General features: G+C 40.2%; 3 protein-coding genes across 8 annotated transcripts; 1 reads left to right on the top strand and 2 right to left on the bottom strand.

The window, feature by feature from the left end:
- Positions 1 to 1,503: 1,503 nt before the first annotated feature.
- On the bottom strand, positions 1,504 to 7,768 carry ddx42 (DEAD (Asp-Glu-Ala-Asp) box helicase 42). Of its 2 annotated transcripts, XM_079564297.1 has the most exons (18): positions 7,650 to 7,768; positions 6,880 to 7,097; positions 6,638 to 6,788; positions 6,509 to 6,567; positions 6,273 to 6,309; positions 5,846 to 5,998; positions 5,327 to 5,431; positions 5,132 to 5,251; positions 4,875 to 5,051; positions 4,682 to 4,810; positions 4,492 to 4,591; positions 4,361 to 4,408; positions 4,183 to 4,280; positions 3,814 to 4,090; positions 3,435 to 3,661; positions 3,248 to 3,358; positions 2,592 to 2,711; positions 1,504 to 2,130 (listed from the first exon to the last, which is right to left on the bottom strand). In XM_079564297.1, exons 2-18 carry the CDS (start codon positions 7,089 to 7,091, stop codon positions 1,564 to 1,566), a joined length of 2,691 nt encoding a protein of 896 aa, XP_079420423.1. In that variant the 5' UTR covers positions 7,092 to 7,097; positions 7,650 to 7,768; the 3' UTR covers positions 1,504 to 1,563. The 2 variants fall into 2 exon arrangements, with proteins under 2 accessions (XP_079420423.1, XP_079420424.1); XM_079564298.1 differs by lacking the exons at positions 6,273 to 6,309; positions 6,880 to 7,097; positions 7,650 to 7,768 and having other exon boundaries at positions 6,638 to 6,716.
- strada (STE20 related adaptor alpha) lies at positions 7,766 to 14,091 on the top strand. Of its 5 annotated transcripts, XM_079564302.1 has the most exons (13): positions 7,766 to 7,895; positions 8,237 to 8,302; positions 8,416 to 8,470; positions 9,112 to 9,140; positions 10,267 to 10,369; positions 10,623 to 10,744; positions 10,846 to 10,954; positions 11,034 to 11,157; positions 11,232 to 11,403; positions 12,048 to 12,152; positions 12,215 to 12,468; positions 12,542 to 12,584; positions 12,950 to 14,091. In XM_079564302.1, the coding sequence occupies exons 2-13, from the start codon at positions 8,291 to 8,293 to the stop codon at positions 13,103 to 13,105; spliced, it is 1,284 nt and encodes a 427-aa protein (XP_079420428.1). In that variant the 5' UTR covers positions 7,766 to 7,895; positions 8,237 to 8,290; the 3' UTR covers positions 13,106 to 14,091. The 5 variants fall into 5 exon arrangements, with proteins under 5 accessions (XP_079420428.1, XP_079420430.1, XP_079420427.1 ...); XM_079564301.1 differs by lacking the exon at positions 8,237 to 8,302 and having other exon boundaries at positions 7,773 to 7,895; XM_079564304.1 differs by lacking the exons at positions 8,416 to 8,470; positions 9,112 to 9,140 and having other exon boundaries at positions 7,771 to 7,895.
- A 617-nt stretch (positions 14,092 to 14,708) lies between these two features.
- rnf113a (ring finger protein 113A) lies at positions 14,709 to 17,344 on the bottom strand. The gene is made up of 10 exons (XM_079564929.1): positions 17,199 to 17,344; positions 16,732 to 16,811; positions 16,566 to 16,661; positions 16,366 to 16,473; positions 15,936 to 16,045; positions 15,734 to 15,840; positions 15,557 to 15,646; positions 15,385 to 15,478; positions 15,187 to 15,293; positions 14,709 to 15,107 (listed from the first exon to the last, which is right to left on the bottom strand). Exons 1-10 carry the CDS (start codon positions 17,314 to 17,316, stop codon positions 15,037 to 15,039), a joined length of 981 nt encoding a protein of 326 aa, XP_079421055.1. The 5' UTR covers positions 17,317 to 17,344; the 3' UTR covers positions 14,709 to 15,036.
- Positions 17,345 to 17,410: the final 66 nt, after the last annotated feature.

Genomic DNA, 17,410 nt, shown 5'->3' with positions numbered 1-17,410 from the left:
TATATATATATATATATATATAAAAAAAAAATCATGTATAGTTGTTGAAATGTGAAAACATGTAACTAACATGACTGAAATAAATAAATAAAAACTAACTAAATAAATAAATAAATATTAGTCTCTTCGATGACAGCTCAAAACGCCATGTTGTTTACATATGCGACCCCCCAAGACGCAGTGCATTATGGTATTCCGCAAGTAACGAATAATCTTTAAAATGACTTATCAGCTTGTTTTCAATTATAATTTCAGACTTTCTGGCTTATTTCATGCTTGTTCAACAGCAATATTTGAGTAAAAGACAATATTTTACATAATAGTTTACAAGTCTAAGTTATATTTGCGTCACAGGTTGTCATCCCAGGGTGAATGTGGACCTTAATGCCTTTATACCAGCTGAGAACCACTGATCTAAACTACTGTATAACAAAAGGGTATCTGCAGTTGACCAACTTTCATTATCACATTATTCTCAACTAAACTCATATGTATAAACCAACTTTAGAAAAGCTTTGGCATTATCATTCAGTGTAATCCTGTCTGAATGTTTAGCTTACACTTCAAAAATGTAAAAGCTGTGGTGAAATTAACAACAACAACGCAAATGACAAATGACTCTTTTTAATCAAAACTTCCATGTGTTACTAATCAACACGTGAAACACTTATTTAAACAAACTTCAAAATAATAAACAGTAATATAATAGACACCTAATGCCTGGGGAAGGCACATTACTAAAACTTAACACATATGTAAGAAAATAAAATAAAATAAGTGATTTGAATGCAGCTCTCATTATGCATAACTGTCACAGAGCGCATTTAAAAGTGGGATTTTTAGATGAAACACAAAAACACTCGGCAAACAATCCAGAAAAGGATGTTGTACCAGGTTTGTAAGCGGATAAGCTCCATTAGTAATCAACAGACACAACAGCCTAATTGTGAAATAGTTATCGACAACTCTATTGCTTAGTCTTATTGTTTTATGTTGACCACAGATTTGATGACGTATGTACAGTGGCAGCTCTAAACAGCTTGTGTCAATCTCTCAAACAAACTCTGGTTAGCTCGGTGTGTTTCGTTCATCCCAAGTCCACACACGTACAGCCTGTGCTTGCTTCTCATGTGCGCTGCATTCTGTTCAGACCAGCCCATGATACGCCAGCTGTCTGCTTCTTCTCTATTCCTCATGTTATTGTTGCATTCACGTTCTCCAGTGTTATGATGAATTCAAGATGGAGGGCAGTGGTTAGTAATTCTTTCTTAGGCTTGGTGCCATTTTCTTAAATAAAGAAACAAGTGAACTAATAATTATCCAGAATGTTCTAAGCCAGTAATTAAGTGATCAATGTGGTCTACAGCGTCCCTTCATTTGAGTCAACCAGTTCATCAGATCAAAAAGATGTTCTTATGTAATTAATGACCGAGATGTCAAACAAAGCCAGTTTTTGTCTTTATTCCTAATCATTTTGAAATTTTAACCACAAACTTGCCCTTCTCTTCTTCTTCATGTGATTTGAACGCAATCATCTCAACGCAGCTTTTCTCACTTCTTGTATCAGTTGTCCCATCTGCTCTTTCTTTTCTTGGGTGGCTCAGGAACGGCAAAGCCATCATCCTTGTCTCCATCTCTGTCACTTCTTCTATCGTCTCTCTCCCTTCTGCTCCCGTCGCCATTACGACTGTCACCGTGGCGGCTCTCGCTATGGCGGCTGCTGCTGCTGTGTCGGTCCCTGTCACCATGCCGGTCTCTTTCACCGTCGCCATGCCGGTCTCTTTCACCGTCGCCATGCCTATCTCTGCTTCCATAGCGATCGTCACTGTGGCCTCTGTCGCTGTGGCGATGGTGACTGTCCCCGTGGCGGCTGCGATCGTCCCCGTATCGGTCACGAGAGCTGTCTTTCTGTGGGGGAGGTGGGTAGCTGGGCTGGGAGACCGGTGGGACACTGGGGACAGTGCTGAGAGTGCCTGCGCTGGTGAAACCAGACATTTTGGGGCCGTTGGCGGACTCTGTAGGTACGGAGCTCAGGCTGCCAGCACTGGTCCAGCCCGAGGAGGAGCTGGAGCTGGTGCTCAGCTTTGGAGGGTTACCAGAGGCAGCAACAAAGTGACTCTTGTACTGAGCCTGAAAAGGTAAAATAATAATTACAATACATTTTATTTGTTAGGCGCCTTTCTCAACACTAAAGGTCGCCATACATCAAAGAAACACATGAGAAAAAAAGACAGAAGTTTCCTTTGACTATAAGAGAAGACATTTTTGTCAGGGCTGCACAACTGAATTGGTCTAAAATTAACTAACTAGAATTATTCAAGCAATGTAATGTGCTCTGAAAAATCTAAATAGATCTCCACTGGGATTTGTGTATATGTGACCATGTGTGTGTGAAATGCATGCGATTCTTGTATTAGTTTAGCAGTTCATATTTCAATTTACTCGCAAGTGTCAATGCTTCTGAGCTTATTTATAATGTGCATTAAGAACAGACTCTTGATTTTAGAACACAGATCTAAATGCAATGCTCACCAAAAATGGCAAAATCACACAGACCTACTTATTGTAAACATTACTTTTACAATACATACCTGAAAGGCCTGTTTCATCGCAGCTATCCGTTCTCCCATAGCTCCAGTCGCTGGTTTACTGTACCCTTCAAAACTGCATGCTGACAAGATACTGCTACTGCTGCTGCTATTACCGCCGCCCTGAAAAGACCATAAAAGTATAGAGAATGATTCTTAAAGTGGACACATAATGCACAATAGTGACCATTTTTATGAATAAAGATTTTGCTGGTAATTATCTCAAACCGACCTTGAGCACCCGCTGCAGGCACTAGTGGGAATGACATGTGACAAGCTTTCACTTTTAACTAACCACCGCATGCTAACAAATGAATGAATGAACACAAGCTGAGCCATGAGCAAAGCAGGTTGGGTGATAATTTATTAGCCTGGCGAGACAAGAATGATACACCTCTGTATTGTTTTTATACAGAGGAATATCAGTCTGGGCCCCATACCTTCATTTGCCATTGTTGCCAAACTCAAACAGATCAGTGAAATCAGATTAGTTTATTTGGGGTCACGTGTTGTTCGCGAGCAGCGTCACTCTTGGGAAAAATTAGAGTGAAATGTAAAATACTACTTAAGGTATGTTTTTGATGAATTTGCATACTATGTCTCCTTCTAGACACAAATACAATCCATATCAACAGTTACTTCAATACAAATTAACTTACTGAGCTCTCAGCCCCAAGGCCAGGCCTTTCTCTATATCCAAGACCACCTCCACCAATGTTCAGCTTCTTGCCCTTTCCACCCTTGAATCTGGACTTCCTGAACCAGGGATTCTGAAACATTAATATGGGAGTAGTTATTCGAAAACACACTTAATGAAGGCACAGACTATTTTTGAAGCTTTACTACCTGCATGGCTAAATCCATCAGCTCTTTGGTGACTCCTTGATTCGCTCCCTCTAGATTTCGTACGAGGTCACCGGCAAAGGAGGTGTCTTTGCTGGTGAGGAGGGTGTAGGCCACACCCTTCTCTCCTGCACGACCCGTTCGCCCAATCCTGTGCGTGTGTGTATCAATGTCCCGGGCCACGTCGTAGTTTACCACTGTCCGAATCGATGGGATGTCCAGACCACGAGCTGGAGATTACGTTGGAGAATAAAAGAGGATAGACACTCATTATTGTCTACTGAAGATGTTTCAATGCAACAAATCATCTGTAGGGATTTGAGAGAAGCTGAGCTAAATACAGTAGAGATTAATAGTACTTAAATTATATCAATGTACTGACCTGCGACATCTGTGGCTACCAGAACAGGCAGGTTCTTCTTCTTAAAATCAGAAATGACCTTGTTCCTCTCACTTTGGTCCATGTCTCCGTGCAGCAGGCCCAGGCTGTAGCCCTCCTGAGTCAGGTTTGTGGCCAGTTCTTCAGAGTTTGCTTTCTTGGTGACAAAAATAAGGACAGAGCCCGCGGAGGTGAACTCAACAATCCTCCGCGTCAGCCAGTTCCACTTATCAGATGGACTGAGCAGCATCTCCACCACTTGAGTAACATCCTCATTGGCCTAAATGCACCAAAAAAAAAAAAAAATATGAATGCCAAAATGTTTTTCCGGATGTTTCACACTTAGAGCTATTTGTTGTATTTGTTTCATACCTCTCCAATGTCTCCCTGAACAACACGAATGGGATCTACCAGGATGTCTCTGGCCAGTCTCTCGATCTTCTTTCGGAAAGTAGCACTGAACAGAAGGGCTGTGAAAGGCAAAATAAAAATAGGTCTTAGCATCCCTTGTTATAAGAATAGACTTTAAACGGAAAATCGAGCCTCTTACTTTGCCTGTCTGGGCGCACATGGCTGGCAATAGATCTGACTTGGTATTCTAAAAATAAAAAGCACAGAATAACATTTTACCTGCACATTCCTATTTACATTACATTATTTTGGTTTGGTGTATTAACTCACCAAAGCCCATATCAAACATGCGATCAGCCTCATCAAACACCAGATATGTCACCCTCTGTAGAGATGTGGCCTTCTTTTTCACATGGTCAATGAGACGACCCTATTGAACAACAAAAAGAGGTGGTTTACTGTGACTAATTTGACTTGTCGAACTCAAGTCAAAGACGTTTCACACAGAACTTTTTCTTACCGGAGTGCAGACAACAATTTCCGCTCCATCTTGAAGCGCCTTGGACTGTTCCCACATGCTTCCTCCTCCATAAACTGCCACTGATCGCAAGGAGTAGGCCTTCCCAAAACGCTTGCACTCGGCATGGATCTAGGGCGATATAAATGCTGGTTAATGATCTATGCTTTGCGAAAAGAAAAGCAAAAAAATGTACCTGCTGACAAAGCTCTCTTGTTGGGCAGACAATAATGGCAATTGGCCCTTCTCCTGGCTCTAGTTCTTTCTGAGCCATAATATGCACCAACATAGGCCAAATGAAAGCTGCCGTTTTTCCACTGCCAGTTTTTGCAATACCAATCATGTCACGGCCAGACATCGCGATGGGAACACCCTGGGTAAAGCACATGTACAAGTACGGGAAATAAATATAAAAATATTTTTACCTATTGCCAGGCTTTGGTCAACACTTACCTGACACTGGATTGGTGTTGGCTGTGTGTATTCAGACTTGCGAATTTGATGCATCAGTTGCTCATCGAAGCTGAAGTGTGCAAAGCTTGTGCTCGGCTTTGGAGGCGCTGCACCGGAAACCTAAATAAGCAAATCCAATGCTCACGTTAAAGCAACTGCTTATAAAGAATATCAAATGAAATATTGTTTACATACCCTCAAGTTGAGTTTCTGTCTGAGCTCTATAACTTGAGTTCCCGTCAGGCCATGAAGCTCCTCGTGTTCTTCATAAAAGTTTTTCTCAAATGGGGGATAATCAATCTGTTGATAAAAACATTGCCCATATTAGAAAAAGCACCTTTGCAGGTAGTACGTTTGGTGTGATGTGGAGTTGCATGACGTGGGAAAAACTGCAGCAACATTTCAACACTCTTTGTTCCATTACATTATTAGAATGATCTTGAGAAATGTATTGTGTCTTTAATTTGTGTAACAACAAGACTTTAAAATACAAACTCTAAACAAAAACTGAACAAAACTACTTCCATAATATTATTAATATATTAGCTCTTTTTAAGAATGTGTCACCCCAAAATGTTTTAATCTCACGAAAGACCAGTGATTTTGCTACTTATTGCTGCTTCTTTCACTATGGATACTGTATCATCTAATATTGCAATCAATAACATTAATGACAATAATCAGTTCAGTCTATTCTCAGTTTATTGGCTGTACCTCAGAGTGGTCAATGGGAGGAAGGGGCAAGATGATTTTCTTTGTGGTGGAGGGAATGGGGTTGCCATCACTGTCATAATCAATATTTTCCTCTTCTTCCTCCAGTGTGAGTCCTGCTGTTGGATTCTCTGCCATGTAACGGAAATAAGCTTCCTGCAGAGAGCAGAGTCACAAGTGTTATGTACAAATTCCATAAAACAATAACAGTTGGCAATTTTCTAACACAGCTACTCCAAGAGCCAATTTTCTCCCCAAAAAGCTCAACATGCTCCATAATACTCAGAGCATATTCACTCCTAGGTTAATTATCATACAAGCATATTGATGAGAATGCAACCTGCAGAAATATCATGGAAAGAGTGCATAATTTGGAGGTCTCCCTGAGCAGCGATAAAATAAGGCTATGAACTGTGCAGGGCTCACTCACTTGTTCATCCTCTTCTTCAATGTCATCACGGATACCCCTGAAAAGAAAAGCGGAGAAAAAAAACTTCCCTGCAGCTTGTTCACACACCCATGTCATCCCCCTTAACACTAGAAGTAAAGCAGTTTACTTACCTGATGTGCCGAAATTAAAATTTAACAAAAGACATGATACCAAAAAAAAAGGCACATAGGCAAAGCTATAATACTAATTTACAAAAAAAAAAAAAAAAATCTTACTTGTCAGGTTTCTCTTTCTCCTTTTCCTCCAATTTCTTCATATCTTTTGCAGCTTGACTCTACAACAAATTATAATAACTATGAAATCAGCATATTTTAAATAAACTTAATTAAAGGCCTTCTTCTCACCTCTACTTCTGCCATAAAGGCATCCAAAGGATCATCTTCACTGTCCGAACCTCCTCCGGACTTCATTTGCTGCCGTGTGGGAGAGTTCTCTGCTGGGATGTAGGGCAGATCCACATTGCTGCTGGACTCCTCTTCATCATCTTCAAAATAACTAAAAAGGGAAAAAAATCATGATGGATAGACCACAAACCAGCCAGCCAACAATCAGAATGACTGATTTTAAAATGTTAACAGACACTTACGCATTTTCTTCATCAAAGTTGCCTCGCTTAGTTCCTATTTTGAAGAATGATGGCATCTGCTGACCCTTGCCATACCCTCCAGCAGAACCGGAGCCCCCAAATGTGTTTTGAGATTTTTCTGGAAGTCGAGGTTCCTCTTTTTTTCCACCCAGGGCAAATCCTCCAAACCCAAAGCCTCGCTTCACACCCGGGCCGCCTTTGCTCCAGTTCATTGTGCACTACAAACAAAGAAAGTAATTAGATTTCTTTACCAAATATGTCACATACACTATAGTATGTATGCATCAGACGTAGTAGATGAGAAACAAAGCATTTGTTAACATGACATACAAATGCATGCAGAAAACAGATAATACATTCGTATTGCTCGTGCATAATTGATCACTGGTCTCCAGATTTGCAACAATATGACGATACTCATGAGTAATTAATTACTCGTTTGTGTCATACAGTTGCTAATAATGTAAATTAAGCATACACAAATTACACAGATGTTTACAAGACGTCAAGCAAAGGAAATAAATGATGTGCCTTATTTATAATTGCAGAGATGATCATCTAATTATACACTGCAAGAATAAGACTAGATGGAAAACATCATAGCTTTAGCATTAGCTACAAGGCCGCAAACGACACCGAGGTGAAGCAGTAGAACATCGGCATGTAACCATAAAATGTCCTTTTGGTTAAGACCGGAGCAATGACAGCGTCATTTCTATTTGCATGTAGTCTCGCCGATAGAGTGATTTAAGATATTATTTGACAAAAACCTCTTTCTGGAGCCGAATGTGGATCTGTATTATTCTAGACGACCGTCGTAACTTCGTACGTCATCAAAACGCGCGGACCACAATGTGGGCGTGTAGTTCTTTCTCCGCGACGTAGACGGCGCAGCGCTTTTCATAACGAAGAGAAGAGATGTCAAAACACCCCGCTGAGAAAGATGCTTTCCTCTAATAAATACTCTGGATATGCAGTTTTGTGTAGTGTGCTGTTATAATTGCAAAAGAGAAAAGGTAAGGAACTGTATCCATTGTGAACGGCCACGATTTTATTGTTGTATGTGCAGGATTTTGCTAACGGTATTGCACGTTAGCGACCCAGCGAGGGCTTAGCAACACCTAAATGCTGGTCATTTAATTAAATGTATTGAGTTATTACTTTATTTTGAACATATGTATTCAATGAACAAATATATAGAAGTCTGTTGAAGTGTTGATTTAGGGCATCTACGACTAGTTCCTTTTAATTCTTGGCTCATCTACAAAATATATATTTGTGGCATTTGCAATAGTACATTTCATTAAGATAACTTGATCGTAATAACATATCAACATTATCATTTTTATTAATATAGCGTGGCTGTGGTTTTCAACGTTCTAATCTAAGGCAATAAATACAAGAGGATTCAATGTCGTTTCTTGTAAGTGAACACCACTAATTGTGTTTTGTGTGCGTCTGTCTGCACTTTGTTTATGGCCTTTTTCTTCTCTCCTATTTTCTTCCTTTTGGCTGAATCTGACCTGTCTCTGTCAGCGCTGGGTTACCGAAAAAGTCAGTGAGAGTTTGTGGGATTTGCAATTTTTTGGAGGTGAGGAAAAAAAAAACTTACCGCAGTAATGACAAAATCCCTCAACAGATCTCCTGCAGTTTGTCATCATTTGCCAATCATTTGTCGACGATTGTCAGTTCTGCTTTACAACTGGGACAAGGCTTGTGTTTTTCTGTGGTTACATGATGCAAACTTGTTTTAGAAAAAAAAATTTCTTTTCTTTTACTTTGTGAGCCTGTTTAGTATTTCTATGAAATGTTATACTTTCCATGCGGCTTATTGCAGTTGCTGAAGTGCATAATTCATTTGTCTTTAATGTAATAATTTTCATCATCATTGAGAAAGCTAATCATATTAAGCTAGAAGTACTTTGTTTTAATCTTTCTCCCTTTCTATTAATGTATTTATGTTTGATGGTTGTTCACTATACCGCATGCTTGCTTTCTTGGCATTACATTTCATGCATATCTAACCATATACAGCAGCTCTGAGTCAGACATATCTTCAAAGTGATACTGTTTTTTTGTTTGATTTGTTTTACTCATCATCGAGGTTACTTCATATTTTGTATGATGGTTTAGCGAACCCACTCTGGCCTGTAGACAGCCTGTGAGCTGCTGTAAACACAGACCCTCTTTTCTTCATGTCTTAATGTCATTGACATCGTTTTTCTGCCCCAGAGCAAGCTCAGGGACTCTCTCACGGGAAAGTAAGTGTGGTACTCCTGTCACTGCATCTCCATGTTCAACCAGCCTTTGTGTATGTGCGTGCGAGCATGTGTGTGCGCACAGATAAGTGTCACTAAAGGCTCTGTACTAAATGCATGCATGAGCAGTCATTCCATGACACTGCTCCACAGTCATTTCAGAAAACCACCCCACCTCACACTCAGCGGATCAGGACAGAGGACAGTATAAACTATAGAGAGGGATTCTTTAACTCGAAGCTTGTGTACATAATAAGGGGCACTTTTCCTCAGCTCTTTGTGAAAATAAAATGTTCATAATTTAAGTAATCTTTACTTTCCATCACAGGAACACTTGTAATGATACTGTGCAAAAAAGCCACGAAGAAACTTGTTTTTCATTGGTTGTGCAGTTAGAATCTTTTTAACAGGGTTTGATGTTGTGCCCATTCAAGCTAGTTCTCACAGTTGACAATTGGTTTGTGAATTTCATGTTGTTGTTCTTGGTGACAGTCTACTGTTCAGTGGACAGTTAACAGTTTTACTGGTCACATCTGTTTACTGTATGTGCATTTCTGCAAGCTGATTGATGCCGATGGTTCAACTGCCATGTGTCAGCTTTAGCAATGCATGGCAACCTTTTCTGTATCTGATCAACATGGCAGTCTTTCAGCCATTTGATTAGATCTAATAAATGACAGCTGCCAGAGCATGATTAGATTTGATATACATTTTTGTTGTTTTGTGTAAAAACATATATTTTTGAGAATTTCGCTGAGGTCATAATGGGCTTTCTGCTCTCACTGTGAAAGTGTGTCCACCCCCGTGCTACAGTCTCTTGCTACAGACCAGATAGTCGTGTAACATTCTTATTTTTGGATTCATCACCTGTGATCATTCCCATCATCTATCTTAGACTCAGATCAACCGATGTCACTCAGGAGTCCTCACTACAAACAGAAGTATTTATAATTACTACAGTAAATAAATTTGTCACAACATGCTTTTCAGATGTTAGTCTAAACTAACACAGCGTCTGTTACTTTTTCACACAGAAGTCACCAATGGAAAAAACAAAAGAATTAGAGTAAACGTTCTACTACCACTGTATCACTGCTGTCTGTTCATGCTGCATGTGTGTCTCTTTCAGGTCCATGAAGACAGCGCGGAGAGTCTGAGCTCCCAGCCGGGTTGGGACACGATGGGCAGCTTTACTTCTGACAGCAGTGCCTACGAGCTCCTCACTGTCATCGGTAACAACCCACCTGCAGATGACTGACTGTCGCTATGCAACTGCCACAACATGCTTCATATAATAGACGGCACATGACGCTGTGTTAGTCTGTCTTACACAACAATTACTGTATATGCCTTGAATATGTTAGAGATAAGAATATAAAGTTATTTACTACGATATGCTGTGTACATCACACACAAATAACACAATTATAACTTGTTCACGTTGAAGATGTAATCCAGTTGTGTAAATAATGTTTTGTTTTTGAGGACGGGGTCTTGATGGGTTGTTGACGGTAAACCTGGCGCGGTTCAGACCGACTGGGGAACATGTGGCCATTCGACGCATCGACCTGGAGCCTTGCACCAATGACATGGTCACCTACCTCCAGGTCTCATTACCAACTCCTCACAACATCCCACTGTGTTTCATTTAATTCAGTCTCCTCCTTAGTGAGGGTTTGTCTAAAGATGTAATTTCTCTGTGACACAGGGTGAACTGCATGTGTCAAAGTTGTTCCACCATCCCAGTATTGTGCCATACAAGAGTATTTTCATTGCAGAAAATGAGCTGTGGGTCATAACTCCCTTCATGGCTTATGGTAAAGAATTTGGATTTGAATGCATCAATAAATGAGATACTTCTGTTTTACTACAATACCTTGATACCTTTATTCTCAGGGTCAGCAAGAGACCTCATCTGCTCCCATTTTTCGGATGGAATGGGGGAGTTGACTATTGCATACATTATATTGGGGATGATTAAAGCACTTGAATACATCCACCACATGGGATATGTCCACAGGTAAGAAATGGTCCCTTTCCCTTTATTTGATGGTGCCATGATAGTGCTGTTAATTTGATCTGTTGTGTGAGCAGGAGTGTGAAGGCCAGCCATGTGCTGATATCGGCAGATGGGCAGGTCTGTATGTCTGGGCTACGAAGTATCTTCAGTCTGATCCGTCATGGACAAAGGGCCAAAGTGGTCCACGACTTCCCCCAGTACAGCATCAAGGTCCTGCCCTGGCTCAGCCCCGAAGTGCTACAGCAGGTATTATGACATCGTAATTTTTACAAGGACATACCTCTTTTATTCCATTTGAAATGTATTGTATAAATGCTTATTGTTTTATTGCCAATGTAAAATGGGCATTTACAGCACTGCAGTAGCATAGGATGAAGATACAGAATTACCTAAAACTATAATAGTAACCCCTATCTATTGTAGTGTCATGATAACTACTCATGGAAACAGAACGCACACCTCATTCTACTTAATTTTACAGTTATATGATCAACCCTAACCCATAATGAAGACAATAAATTACCTGACAGAGTTCACTAAACCGACACAGCTGAACATTTCCAGACTTAAACGACCGTAGAGGAAATTTGGATGAGTCTCAAAACGTCAGCTGTCTAAGTCTAGAAATGTCCAGCTGTGTCAATCTGGTGGACTCTGTTTCGTTATCATCTTAGCTGTTTCAGAATTCTTGCTGAATAAATAACCAGGAAACATGGTTGCTACTTTCTGTGTACGGAAGCATGGCTGCAAAATGAATTGCACCTTGTTATCCCCACACTATTGCTACTCTATTACTAAGATATGACTGAGCTCCAAAGTAAAGTGCACCCGTAAATTGTATATGCTGCCTTCATTTTAATTGTAACAAATATTTCTTTATCTTCATCCAGAATTTGGAGGGCTATGATTCGCGGTCAGACATTTACAGCCTTGGTATCACAGCATGTGAACTGGCCAATGGACATGTTCCATTCAAGGATATGCCCCCCACACAGGTAAGACAAATATTGTCCCCATTAATATAGACAATGTCCTCATATTTTCTTCTGGCCTGTAGATGCTGTTAGAAAAACTAAACGGGACAGTGCCGTGCTTGTTGGACACTACCACTATCCCTCCAGAGGAGCTGTCCATGAAACCGTCCCGCTCGGGGGCTGACTCTGGGATCTGTGAGGGTCCTGGAGCTGGAGGGGGGCGGCACTCAAACGGAGACCACGCCTCCACATCCGGGGGCCACCCTTACAACCGCACCTTCTCCCCTCACTTCCACTCTTTTGTGGAGATGTGTTTACAGCGAGACCCTGAAAAAAGGTTAAACCTTTTGAAGAGAGTTAGATCATGTCAATATTGATTCTGACATTAATTGTTTCATTGCTTCTTTCAGGCCATCCGCCACCTCTCTGTTAGGACATCCTTTCTTTAAGCAGGTCAGTACCAAGTTGTGCCAGTTATGTCATCAGTTATCATTTCAGCTCAAGTGTACTCCTTACTTAATACTTTCTGGGCAAATGTAAAGTATTGGTTCTTTAAAAAAAAGAAGAAAATGAAAAAAATCCACTTGTTGACATGGAAATATTCTATTTCATATAGAGGCTTTGTAACAAGTTCATTCGTTTTCTTGTGTAGATTTTTGCTTTTTCACCTTTTTAAGGGAAACATTGACATAGATTAACTTTATATTTAATAAGAGTTGGTTGAGGTCAGTTACTAAAATCATAGTGAGTTAAGAGAGTATAATTTCATAAACTGACTTGCTCCTGCCATCCTTCTTGAATACTTTTTCTTTTCTCAGATCAAGCGGCGTCCCTCTGAGGCGCTCCCTGAGCTCCTGCGCCCCATAACGCCCATCACCAGTTCAGAGATGTCCCAGCCGCAGGACTCTCCCTCGGCTCTGGCCAGTCTGGAGTCCAGCCTCAGTCACCTGGATGTGGACGACTGGGATTTCTGACAAAGGACATTACAGAAGGATGACGCCCATCGGTTACTTAAGAACCCTTGATAAACAGAAGAATACATTTTTTTTGTAGCAGTTTTGATGTAAATAGTACAAATGTAAAGGAGTTGCTGTTTGACGAGTTAAAGCCAGCGGCCATTTTGCCTCTTCTTGTCTCTTGCACGACGCTTTTGCTCTTTATGCACTGGCACTTGCACTGATGGCCTCTGCCCCCCTGCCCCCCCGCAGCATACCCCTGTTCAGATTGTACTCACTTGAAACCCCATTAACCAAAAACGCCACCATTAATTCAGGTTTCTGTCCCAAACTGAGGAGTGGGATGCTGCTACTGAATACTCCAAGGACGCTCTACCTCTTGTATGGACGTCCGCTCAGCCGGATCACAGAAGGGCCTGCACTGGCCCCTGCAGTGGACACGGGTAGCTTTCTTAGTGCCAGATGGGCTTAGGATGACCACCGATCCCTCTTTTTCTTGCACTGCACAGCCATTTAGACCTTTGCTCCCCCATCCAACCTATAGAGGGTATGCAGGTGATTTCCCACCATGGTAACAAAAGTCAAATAAGTGTCAGCATTGTGTTATATCTTTTTTTTTTTTGACAGTCCAACCACCTCAATTAACAATGTTTGCGGACCTATAGCTATCCCAGTCAGCCAGTATAGGCAATTTGGCTTTTAAAAACTTTACTTTTTCAAGACCGTCTCTTCATGTCCCACCAAATTCCACAGCTGGTCCTACTTTTTCAGTTTTAATACGGTGGACCTGAAGTTTGTCCTGATATCTAAAGCTTGTAAACATCGCTCTCTCAGACTGTGTTGTAATTATGGCTTTCTATTATTCACTACTGCTGCAGAGGTTGAAGATATTTTATTTTAATACAATAATGGTGTGGTTCTCAAACATTTCACTTATACATCTATTTTCAACACATTACCCCTGAAATGTAGTAGTGAGTCTGAGGCTGTGACAGTAACTAAAAACAAAAATTTAATGGAATAGGCCACTGTACCTCAGCTTAGATGAGTTCATTTGTACCTGTTTGGTCTTCACACGTGCCCTCAGTCACGTAAACACAGCACAAACGGCATTAGCATTTAGCCTCTCCTCTCCTCTATAGCTCCAAACGAGGTGAAGATAGAAGCTACCAAGCTCTTCCACGTTTTCCCTATTTAAATATGGTTACACAATCTAAGTATAGTTACACACAATTTAACAATGTGGATTTTCTAAGCGGATAAAAAGGGGAGCTATATTGTAAGGCGTAAACAACACCAGGAGCACTTCGACATCCGCGCAGAACTACTACTGGTGTTATTACGCCTTACAATATAGTCCCCCTCTTTATTATTGTTTAATTTTGTGTAACTATACTTAGATTGTGTAACCATATTTAAATAGGTAAAACGTGGAAGAGCTTGGTAGTTTCTTTCTTCACCTCGTTTGGAGCTATAGAGGAGAGGCTAAAAGCTAATGCCGTTTGTGCTGTGTTTACGTGACTGAGGGCATGCGTGAAGAATGAAACAAATGAACTCATCTAGGCTGAGGTAAGAACATGTCTCAGTATGTAAAAACGGTGGCCTATAACTTAAGGTAAATAGAGAAATAAACAGAAACCCAATATAATTTTTATCTTGCAAGAATTCTTCACACCACCGAGTACCACCAGCAGGACCTCGGCCAGTTTGAGAACCACAACGAATAGCCTCTTCTTGGACATGAACTTTGGGCTTGATGTTACTTTATCACTTGTGAATGTTACCTTGGTGCTTGTTTTGTCCGGCTGCATGAAACTGAAAGTGAGAGCAAGTTGGTGTCGCAAATGTTATTACTTTTGTGTAATAAATATTGTTAAAACTGGTAACTTTCTACAAAACCTTTATTTAAAGTTCACAGAGACAAACACAAACATTAAGCGGGGGGACATTTAGTCTTCCTCTTCTGACGGAGGTTGGTCTGCTAATGCCGCATTCTGTTTTTCCATTTTGGCTATCAACTCTGGAATAAAGCGAAGAATCTGGTTAATTTCAAGTTATTTGAAACTCTTTGTAAGCTCTGGTTCTATTCTGTTATTTACCTTTTGCTGGATTGAAGACTCCGTTGGTTTGAGTGTTGCACACGTAGCAACGCTTGGACTTGCGATAATGCTGAAGAGCGCAGACTTCGCAAAAATAATGCTTGCATCTGGAAAATAAATAATAAAGTCATCACCGACTCCGTATAATATATGCAAAGAATGTAATCCAAATATTTTTTAAAAAGCAACATAATTTACTTTGTGACAATGGGTTTCTTGAAAGAGTCTCTGCAGATAAAGCATTTGAACGGCATATCTTCCTCATCACTGCTCACCTCGTAATTTTCCTCCTCTGCAACAAAAATAATGTAAGCAAAAACTATAGAACTCTTAATGGAGTTTTTTCTGAAAATATGAGCTCTCGTCTCACCATTTGCCCCATATCGACCCTCTTCTAATTCCCTCTCAATTTGCCAACCATGTTTGTAGTCCGATCGATCGTGAAGGAACTTGCAGCTATCTGAGAAAATGACAAAACAAAATGTACATTCAGTATACAGACATTTATAGCATTTATATTTAAGCTCGGTTTAGGTTGTAAGCACACCTCCAAAGCCACAAAAGCCTGTCTCCTTGTAGTCTTTGCAGATGTCTGGCTGGTAGTCCCACCTCACTGTCGCCCTCAAGTGTTCAGGAGCCCGAATTGGCCCTTTTCTGTAAAAAATAAATGACGCTGTTGGTCAATATTGCACACAAACCTATTTTATTGCTAATAAAGACATAACAAATATACATAAAAATCGACTCACCTGACCATTCCAGAAGACGCATTGCCCATAGTCGTGTCTTTAGGTTTGATGAATTTTTGATAATTGTTGATTCCACGGTAAATTTTATCATCCTCTTTCCCAGATATCTCCTGTAATGTAGAAAATTATATATTTATCTGAATATTAGCAAAGTCCAAAGACATTCAATAGCCATTTATAAACACTACTGATCAAAAATGTCCTTAATTTTGGAAGCAACCATCGCTCCAGTGTTCTTATGGTACATTGTGTTGGCTGATGATTAGAAAACTCTCGTGTATTTACGCTAGCACTGCTGAAAACTGTTTAAAACTGAATCGAGAAGCTGGGTGACCCCAAACCTTTGAACGGTAGTTGTACATAATTACGCCTTATACAAAATATCTTAACTTATCTTAACAGCTGAGTAAAATGTATTCTTATTTCTTACTTCCTGGATTTTCTGACTTCGCTCAAATATGGCTTGAGCATCGTTGTCTTTCTCAGTATCCAGTTGGTACGTCGCAGTTGCTCCCATGTCAACAGGTCCTTCAGATTTCTTTAAAAACAAAATATATAAGTTAAAAAAAGGATAGTAATGGGAAAAGTGAAGCAGTCGTAGTTTTAATCCGAGTAAAGAGGAAAACTCACAGCTGACCGTGAAGACTTATAGGCAACTGTGACCTTCTTTTCAGCATCTTCGTCACTGTCACTGGACGCCACTGCTTTTTTATCAACTTTCTTGGTCTGAACAATGAATCACATATAGTTGAAACCACATAGTTGAATTTCCAGTAAAGGATATTGTATTACTCACCCTCTGTACCATGGGGTTGGCTTTGCCCTCTTTTTTGTTTCTTCTGATCACCGCACTCTCCTCCTCATCGCTGCTTCCGTCTAAAATCAACCCAAACAAAGCACATTTAGTGAAATCTATAATGATAAGGATTGTTTAATGTGAGAAAACGCATGAATGGAGAAAAAAAAAAGTCAGACGATTTCTTTTTGATTAGCATTGATTAAACAGGACGCCTGAGAGAAAAAGATCCTGACGCATCTAATCGATTCACACATCTTAGATTATATCAGCGATATAATATTAGTGAACTGTATCAACTATTCGGTAGCATGTTGTTCTTTGCTAAAATAGTCTCTAAAGTTATTCTAAGGCGGATATGATTTTTTTGTTGTTGTTTTTTTGTTGCTAATCCAGCTATTGACAACAATGCGCGTTAAATCAATGAAATCAAAACAAACAGCATGTCAAGGTAAAAATGCTTGTACCTTCTTTTTCACTGTCGCTCGCTTTTCTCTTTCGTCCACAGAACTTCTTGGTCGATTTTTTGAACAGAAAAGTGCAAGAACCAGAACCTGCTGCTTTCGGCTCCTCAGACTCCGCCATCTTTGCTTTACAATGGAAAACAATGGAAACCGCAGCAGCGCCCCCTGGCGTCTTGGAGCTGGATTTTTATTTTTATCAATGTAATTATTAATCA

The sequence above is a fragment of the Gobius niger genome (genome assembly GCF_951799975.1).
Source record: "Gobius niger genome assembly, chromosome: 10".
Lineage (NCBI taxonomy): Eukaryota > Metazoa > Chordata > Actinopteri > Gobiiformes > Gobiidae > Gobius > Gobius niger.
Note: the sequence above shows the minus strand (reverse complement) of the source record. Positions and strands in the feature narration are given on the sequence as shown.

What these genes read in the sequence shown, in the direction of transcription:
- rnf113a (XM_079564929.1), bottom strand. Translation starts at nt 17,316, where the DNA reads ATGGCGGAGTCTGAGGAGCCGAAAGCAGCAGGTTCTGGTTCTTGCACT. An exon ending in ATAAGTCTTCACGGTCAGCT is followed by an intron (nt 16,474 to 16,565) that starts GTGAGTTTTCCT and finishes TTGTTTTTAAAG; the next exon opens with AAATCTGAAGGACCTGTTGA. An exon ending in AGGCTTTTGTGGCTTTGGAG is followed by an intron (nt 15,647 to 15,733) that starts GTGTGCTTACAA and finishes TCATTTTCTCAG; the next exon opens with ATAGCTGCAAGTTCCTTCAC.
- ddx42 (XM_079564297.1), bottom strand. Translation starts at nt 7,091, where the DNA reads ATGAACTGGAGCAAAGGCGGCCCGGGTGTGAAGCGAGGCTTTGGGTTT. An exon ending in CATGTTTGATATGGGCTTTG is followed by an intron (nt 4,409 to 4,491) that starts GTGAGTTAATAC and finishes TTTTATTTTTAG; the next exon opens with AATACCAAGTCAGATCTATT. An exon ending in CGATGAAACAGGCCTTTCAG is followed by an intron (nt 2,131 to 2,591) that starts GTATGTATTGTA and finishes TTACCTTTTCAG; the next exon opens with GCTCAGTACAAGAGTCACTT.
- strada (XM_079564301.1), top strand. Translation starts at nt 7,851, where the DNA reads ATGCAGTTTTGTGTAGTGTGCTGTTATAATTGCAAAAGAGAAAAG. An exon ending in CACATGGGATATGTCCACAG is followed by an intron (nt 11,158 to 11,231) that starts GTAAGAAATGGT and finishes TTGTGTGAGCAG; the next exon opens with GAGTGTGAAGGCCAGCCATG. An exon ending in GACATCCTTTCTTTAAGCAG is followed by an intron (nt 12,585 to 12,949) that starts GTCAGTACCAAG and finishes TTCTTTTCTCAG; the next exon opens with ATCAAGCGGCGTCCCTCTGA.